The sequence below is a fragment of the Rhynchophorus ferrugineus genome, unplaced genomic scaffold, assembly GCF_030347505.1.
Source record: "Rhynchophorus ferrugineus isolate W39M unplaced genomic scaffold, kcgeb_rfMv2 rfM2, whole genome shotgun sequence".
NCBI lineage: Eukaryota > Metazoa > Arthropoda > Insecta > Coleoptera > Curculionidae > Rhynchophorus > Rhynchophorus ferrugineus.
Window position 1 is genome coordinate 28,034,197 of NW_027472581.1, and position 9,021 is coordinate 28,043,217.

Sequence of the window (9,021 nt, forward strand, 5' to 3'; positions counted from 1 at the left end):
AAATTAGGCAGTATTTGAAAATTCCACATATTGGGCGTTTAGAAAACCCATTAGATTTTTGACATGCTCATAAAATGATATTACTTATTATGTATCAGTTATATTTAAAATATTCTGCTATACCTGCAAAATATCCCCTCAGAATAAGTTTTTTCAAAATCTGGCCAAATTATTAGCAATCGAAGAAATCCCATCACGGGAGAAAAGTTGAACATGTATATTATATTTCAAAGTAGTGTTTAAAAATATTGCCGTTCAATAATAAATAAAGCATTTAATTTATTTAAAAAAGTTCTAGTATTTATTTTGCGATTAATAAATGAATTAGTTTTTTTCATATTAAGTATATGTTTAATTTGTTTTTAGTACATATTATTATTGTGCATTTCTAGTTTTTAGGTTTTGTTTAAGTTTTATTACATTATCTATATTTATTATAGTATATTATTTTAAAATAGCAATTAACATATTAAAATACGATATAACATTTGGCCCAATCTTCTTTCCTCTCTCACAATTTATACAGGAAAAAATTCCCACATCTTACACATCGACGACGAATGGAAAAAAACAGTCGAACCGTGTGCTGGTTTTTTAACTATCGACCGATTCGACTGTTCGTCGATAGTTCTCAGCGCTAGTACATTTTCATTTTGCAAAAGGGAATTGTCAACCAAAATTAAACGGGTCATAAAAATAAAATAACTTCTTAAACATATGAGTTATGTCATTCTTATATTTCATTGAACTGAAAGGAATTACTTTTATTAAAAATAATTCTTTATTTATACGTATTGATAACTTGTACCCTTGTAGCACAAAACTTGTTAAATGACATGGAAAATAATAACTTAATAAAACATAAGTGTGCAAATGTAAGTTTAGTGTAACATGTCAATTGAAAAGTTCCCGACATGACACATAAATGACGCTCTCATCATTCACGAATATTTTGGTATGAGTTGACGAACAACGACGAGTTGATGATTCGGAGCAGTGTTTGAAGATGATCAAGCGTAATAAACCCGAGTTTTTGCGTCGATATGTAATAATGGATGAAACATGGCTCCATCATTTCACTCCGAAATCCATTCGACTGGCATCCAAGTGGACTGCACACGATGAATCCGCTCCAAAGCGTGAGAAAACGCGAATGTCGTCTGGCAAATTTATGGCGTCTGTATTTTGGGATGCGCATGGAATTATTATTATTAACTACCTTGGAAAACGAAGGAGCATAAGCAGAAGGTTGAAGAATGAAATCACCGTAAAATGGCCGCATTTGAAGAAAAAGAAAGTGCTACTTCACCAAGACAATGCACCGTGGCAAAAATCCATGAATTGATCTTCGAATTGCTTCCTCGTCCACAGTATTCTCCAGATGATCCCACCGGCTATTTCCTGTTCTCAGATCTCAAAAGAATGCTCGCTGGGAAGAAATTTTCGTCGAATGAAGAGATGATCGACGAAACTGGGGCCTATTTTGAAGCAAAGGACAAATCGTACTACAAATATGGTATTGAAAAGTTGGAGGGTCGCTATAATAAGTATATCACCCTTGAAGGGAATTATGTTGAGTAAAAAAGAACTAATTTTGCCAAAAAAATATGTTTTACTATGGTAGGCCTGGGACTTTTCAATTGACCTGTTATTTATGAGTAGAAATATGAAATTAATCATTCCAACTTACAAAATAATGATATTATTTAGAAAGATAAATAAGTTACTCTCGGTTTGGCTAGAGATAAAACCGCCCTCGTCATATTGTTGCTGAAGTCCCCGACCTGCACCAAAGCCAAAGAGTTTAGATTTCAAACGAAAACCGCATTAAATATCATCTTACAGAGGTAGCAGTCGCTTAATATTGTACAGTTTGAATATTTCCCAACATCAAAGGACTTTTAGTAAAGCCAACAGGACCTGAAAGGGATATTTTTCCGTACTTGTGGCCATGGTGAGTCGAGTCACTCGGTTTGCGGTCCGTTCGTGCAACGGACACAACGAAATAAAAGTTCTTATTGAGTTACTTGTCGTGCCCTGCTCGCAAAGAACTTTAATATTTAAACTGAAACGTTGCGGTGTCTCATTTTTCTTTAATTATTTTTAATTAAAACCGAAATTTGTTTAATGTTTAAATTTTTTCAGTTCTACTTTCGTATTTTTTAGTACTGTGTGTCTCGAGAAAAAATTGAAATTAGTGAAATTATTTCACAATTTAGATGAGTCTTGAAATATGTTTTCACGGCTGTTACCTTTATGCCATAATAATATCTATTCATACACTATTTGTTTCAGTTTCAGTCAGAAGTCAAAGGGAGTTAATTATTGGGAATAAAATGCCGATATTGTTCTTACAATATTCAATACAATTCTTATATTAATTTGTTTATTACATTGATACTCTCTCTGTTTTATTTTTAGTTAGTGATAGAGTGCGTCATATTAAATTATTTATTACTATATATTTGTAGTTTTCCCAAGAATTTGTACATTCAAATGATGGTTCAAACATTTAAGATAACAATCTACGTGTAGTTTTGTCACGAATGTTAGTTGTGTAGCGATGTAATCTACAGATAAAATTCCTTTCGAACAGAAGAAAAATTGACGGTAACACCTTGTTAGTTAATTTCTGGTTTCCCATTACCTTCAATCATCTTGCCATCATTTAAAACTATAATATCTAGAAGTATATTGCCTGGTAATGAAACGATACATTAAATATACTTTATTCCTTTTATAGTCTTCTTATCTTATATATAAAAATGAATCGCAAAATGTGTTGGTAAGCGCATAACTCAACAACGCCTGGACCAATTTGGTCAAATCTTTTTTTTAAATGTTCGCTGAAGTTCAAGGATGGTTTTTACGGCGAGAAAAATTAGAATTATTGCTGGAAAAACCCTAAAAATAGCCCTTTTTGATTTGAATTTGAGCTTTATTGCTATGGTATAAAGTTCATATTAAATTACAAGCACTCACTGTTGTCTAAGCAATGTAGGTGTGTTCCTAACGTCAAAGATCATATCTATCAAAACAATGTGCGTGTGTGCGTTGGAGCACAGAATACATAGTTGGAGGAGTTTAATGTCGCGTTCCGAAACTCGCGTTTCTTTTATATTAGTTTCGGCACGCGAGATAAAATGCATCAGTTTCCACGTCATTATCGCATTACCAACAGTGTTTTATTATTTTTAATATCCAAATTTTAAATAAATAAAACAATTCGTACGGCTTAAAAGGATTTGAGTTCAAGTCATATCAAATTAAAAAAAAAAAGTTGTCTGTTACAGATGACTTTTGACAGATGACAGATGAATTGTCAACTGATACACGAAACAAATTCGTATATCGTGTTTTGTGCAGAGTGTTTAGTTAGTTAGTGTTTGTTTATTTCGTGATTAGTGAAAAAATAATTTATATTTGATATGCCTCCTATAAGACGAAGCAATTTAGGTAGAAGAACCAGAAATGCTATAAACCAAGCTAATTACCGATCTAATCGTACTGCACAAGAACGTGACGACGGAAATGAACGTGAAAGAATTCGGATATCACAAACGCGTGAAGCGCGAGCGCGACATTCAACTAATAATCGCGCAAGTTTGAATCGAGCTGCTTTCAGTTACGATGTGTCAATTGACTACAGTAACTACCAATGTGTTGTTATTGGTTCTATGAACTTGGTTTGCTCACACTGTAAGGCATTAAAATACAAAAACGAAGCCAATGGATTGTGTTGCGCAAATAGTAAAGTGAAATTGATACCATTGGATCCACCACCAGAACCATTGTACTCATTGGTTTCAGGAATAGGAACAGATTCTATACACTTTCTGACACATATCCAACAATATAACAATTGCTTTCAAATGACTTCATTTGGGGCAACAAATGCAGTTCCGGAAAATTTTATGCCAACTTTCAAGGTATGTATTATAGCAGTTACTCATAATTATTTTAGCGAACAAAATTTTCTGTCACCAAAGTTAAGATGTATTACTAATCTTCAATTTCTTAATCATTACGAAATATATCACTTAGTCATCATATTATATGGTGATTCAGTTTCAGTGACACTTTTATTATATTTTGTATTTGATAGATATTAGTTAAAACTAAATATATACTTTTTAAGATCAAATATTATTTAAGTTTGATCACTGACAATCCATTAATTTATACCACACCATAATATTTTTTTTATTTACAGATACAAGGGCAAATATATCACAGAGCAGGTTCACTGTTACCAGTGTCAGATAGCGACAACAAATTCCTGCAAATTTATTTTATGGGCAATTCACCACAAGAAATTGATCTGAGTTGTGCACATAACAATTTAGTAAAGAGGTCTATTGTAGAACAATTACAAACTTTGTTTCATCAACACAATCAATTGATTATATTGTTTAAAACTGCCCTGGATCTGATGCCATCCGATAATCACAAAATTGTAATCAGAGCTGATAAAACACCTGCAGGTCAACATACAAGACGTTTTAATGCACCAACTATTGATGAAGTTGCTATCGTTGTAGTTGGAGAAAATTTGGAATCCCGTGATATTGTTTTACATCGTCGGAATGATCAATTACAACGTATAAAGGAAACACACCGCTCATATGATGCACTGCAATATCCCATTATATTTTGGCAAGGTGAAGATGGCTACGATTTATCAATAAAAATGATAAATCCCATTACAGGTAACTAAAATATTAGTTTAGCTATGGCGATAATATCTCAGTCACTATATTATGTATTTTAATTTTATATTTGAATGTTATTAAAACAAAATCTGTTTACAGGTTCTGAAACCAACAAAAAAGTCAGTTCAATGAACTATTATTCATACCGCCTAATGATTCGGGAAAATGAAGATAATCACATATTGAAATGTCGGCGATTATATCACAAATATGTTGTTGACATGTATGTTAAAATTGAAACGGAGAGATTAACATTCATCAGGTTGAATCAAACCAAACTCCGATCTGAAGAGTATATTCACCTTCGAGATGCGATTAATACTGATGGAAATGCACAGAATGTCGGTCGGATGACTATTCTTCCAGCAACATACATCGGAAGCCCTCGGCATATGCACGAATATGCTCAAGATGCCATGTCGTATGTTCGTCATTATGGTACAGCAGATTTGTTCATCACATTTACATGCAATCCGCAATGGATAGAAATTAAGCAGGAGTTATTCCCTGGGCAATCACCCATTGATCGTCATGATATTACAGCCAGAGTCTTTAGACAAAAGTTGAAATCTTTAATGAATTTCATCCTAAAACATAATGTGTTTGGTGAGACACCCTGCTGGATGTATTCTGTGGAGTGGCAGAAACGAGGATTGCCACATGAACACATTTTGATTTGGTTGGTTGAAAAGATAAGGCCAAATGAAGTTGATGCAGTGATATCAGCTGAAATCCCTAATGTACAAGTAGATCCTGGATTGCATGAGGTAGTTATCAAAAACATGATACATGGTCCCTCTGGAACTCTTAATCAAAATTCACCGTGTATGATGGATGGTAAATGTTCAAAACGATATCCACGGACATTAATATCGGAAACAATTACTGGTAATGACGGTTATCCATTGTATCGTCGCAGATCGACAGCAGACAATGGAAAATCAACAATTGTCAAATTAAATCAACAAGATATTGAAATAGATAATCGTTGGATTGTTCCATATTCACCCATTTTATCAAAGACATTCAAAGCACACATCAACGTTGAATCTTGCCATTCAGTGAAATCGATTAAACACATTTGCAAATATGTAACCAAAGGGAGTGATATGGCTGTGATTGGAATTGGTGCAGAGAATTCTAATGATGAAGTTATCCAATACCAAATGGGCCGCTATGTTAGTAGTAATGAAGCAGTTTGGCGAATATTTTCTTTTCCTATTCATGAGAGACACCCTTCTGTTGTTCACTTAGCTGTGCATTTAGAAAATGGACAAAGAGTGTATTTTACAGCACAGAACGCAGTACAAAGAGCTGCTCAGCCACCATCTACTACATTAACCAGTTTTTTTGAGTCATGCCAAAACGATGATTTCGCACAAACATTACTATATTCTGAAATGCCAAAATAATATACCTGGAATCAATCCTCAAGGAGATTTATACGACGGAAACAAGGAAAACCAGTTCCAGGATATACAGATGTATATTCCACCGATGCGATTGGCCAGATTTATTCAGTACATCCAAGCAATGATGAATGTTTTTATTTACGACTGCTATTAGTCAATGTACGTGGCCCAACATCATTCCAACAGTTACGAACTGCTGATGGTGAATTGTGTGGATCCTACAGAGAAGCCTGTCAACGTTTGCAATTGCTTGAAAATGACGCTCATTGGGATCAAACTCTCAATGATGCTGTAATATCATCACACGCTCATCAAATACGAACATTGTTTTCTATAATCCTATCGACATGCTTCCCATCAAACCCAATTGATTTGTGGATCAAATACAAAGATTATATGTGTGATGATATTTTGTATCAAATACGGAATAGAATGGGAAATCCAAATATACAAATCAGTGAAGAAATTTACAATGAAGCATTGATTTCAATTGAGGACATGTGCTTGATAATATCAAACAAACTATTAATTCAATTAGGGCTGACCGCGCCCAATCGTCCAATGCATGACGCTTTTAACCAAGAGTTGCATCGAGAAAGACTGTATGATCTCAACGCTTTGAAAGAATTAATTCAAACAAATCTTTCACTGTTAAATGAACAACAGAAGTATGTATTTGAAACTCTTATGAAAGTAACAAATGATGAAACTGGAGGGATTTACTTCTTAGATGCACCTGGTGGTACAGGAAAAACTTTTTTGATTTCATTAATATTAGCAACAATTCGCTCACAAAATAAAATTGCACTTGCACTCGCTTCGTCGGGAATCGCAGCAACTTTGCTTGAAGGTGGTCGAACAGCCCATTCAGCCCTAAAATTGCCATTAAATATGCAAAGCAATGAAACTCCAACCTGCAACGTTTCGAAGAACTCTGCAATGGCAAAGGTTTTGCAGCAATGTAAATTGATTGTTTGGGATAAATGCACGATGGCACATAAAAAATCTTTGGAGGCTTTTGACAGAACCTTAAAAGTTCTACGTAGCAATAATAACCGATTTGGTGGTGCAATGATTTTATTAGCAGGAGATTTTCGTCAAACATTGCCAGTGATTCCACGATCAACGCCAGCTGATGAACTCAATGCATGTCTAAAGTCCTCCAATTTGTGGAAACATGTCAAAGTACTTCATTTAAGCAAGAATATGCGTGTCGAGTTGCAAAATGACCAATCTGGAAACATATTCTCTAAACAACTTATTGACATTGGTAATGGCAAATTTCCTATAGACATGTTGACTGGCTGCATTAACTTTCCTCAAAGTTTTTGTCAGTTAACTCGATCAAAAGAAGAACTTATTCAGAAGGTGTTTCCAGATGTTTCTCAAAATTACAGAAACCATGATTGGTTGAGCGAACGAGCTATACTGGCTGCAAAAAACATAGATGTAAATGAATTAAATTTCAAAATTCAAGAACAAATTACAGGCGAATTGAGGATATATAAATCAGTTGATTCGGCTACTAATCAAGATGATGTAGTCAACTATCCACCGGAATTTTTAAACTAGCTGGATTTGCCAGGATTGCCACCTCACAATCTTGAATTAAAGGTTGGATCGGTGGTTATAATGTTGCGAAATATCAACCAACCACGTCTTTGCAACGGTACACGGTTAGCGATAAAAAAATTACTAAACAATGTGATAGAAGCAACTATACTCAAAGGAAAGTATAAAGGAGAAGATGTTCTCATACCGCGCATCCCAATGATTCGGACTGATGTGCCATTTGAGTTTAAACGACTACAGTTTCCAGTGCGGCTTGCTTTTGCTATGACTATAAACAAGTCCCAGGGGCAATCATTAAGTGTTTGTGGTATTAATCTAGAAAACCCATGTTTCTCACATGGTCAATTGTATGTTGCCTGTTCCCGTGTTGGAAAACCATCAGATTTGTTTATCTATGCGCCAGGTAATCAAACAAAAAACATCGTATACCACAAAGCACTACAATGATAATAATAATAATAATTATGATTCACATGATTAACAATAAAGCGATTACTTACTTTTCAATCCTTATATATGTTTTATTTAATTATTTTTTATTCACAACGCCCTATCACCAGGGTGGTGGTTCTGTTCAGGAGAATTTTTTAAAATACGTAGGCACAAAAACTGCCACATTACAAGTCTTTTTGACAGGACGAAGTCTGTCGGGTCAGCTAGTAGTCTTATAATTCTAATGTGTTGTTGATTATAAATTGAGGAGGCATCAATTATGCGCACATATTTCTCAAACCCAGAAGTTAATATAAATGCAGATGCTTACATTTATTGACATATATGTTTTCCTTACAGAAGATCCTCTATTTTTACTCTGATTTCTTTTTTTCTGTATTTTTCAAGTGGATTCTCTTCAATATGTGGTTAAATCTTCTTATATGGTCAAGTTATGTCTTCAATATATGGTTTTAAAGATGAATAGGCATTGTGATAGCCAAGTTTTGAGTAGCTAATAAATACTAGTTCATGTCTTCATGAAGAAGTTGGTTTTTTTTAAACCAATTATTTAACATTTTTTAAAATACATTTTTTATTTAAAATAATGAAGTAGACTTGGGTGATGGTAGAAATATTGCAATGTTGCCGAACTAACTCCGAGTTTTAGTTCAATTTTGACATACAACAAAAATTCTAATCTGAATAAAATAATTGAATAGAAATATTATGAAATATAATTTATTTTAAATCTAAAAACTACAGTTAATTATAGTGTTTTGTGTGTGAGTGCGTAGTATTGCAAATTTGGTATCAAAATTAAAAATCGTTGCCTCACTGAGCTTTGGTTTAAAATTTACGAACGTCATCATGACGATCAACAAAGTGTGTTT

The 9,021-nt window shown here is 33.8% G+C and overlaps 1 protein-coding gene across 1 annotated transcript; it reads left to right on the forward strand.

Moving 5' to 3' along the window:
- The first annotated feature begins 4,179 nt into the window (after positions 1 to 4,179).
- Positions 4,180 to 6,124, forward strand: LOC143190821 (uncharacterized). The gene is made up of 2 exons (XM_076395386.1): positions 4,180 to 4,709; positions 4,812 to 6,124. The coding sequence occupies exons 1-2, from the start codon at positions 4,295 to 4,297 to the stop codon at positions 6,122 to 6,124; spliced, it is 1,728 nt and encodes a 575-aa protein (XP_076251501.1). The 5' UTR covers positions 4,180 to 4,294.
- Positions 6,125 to 9,021: the final 2,897 nt, after the last annotated feature.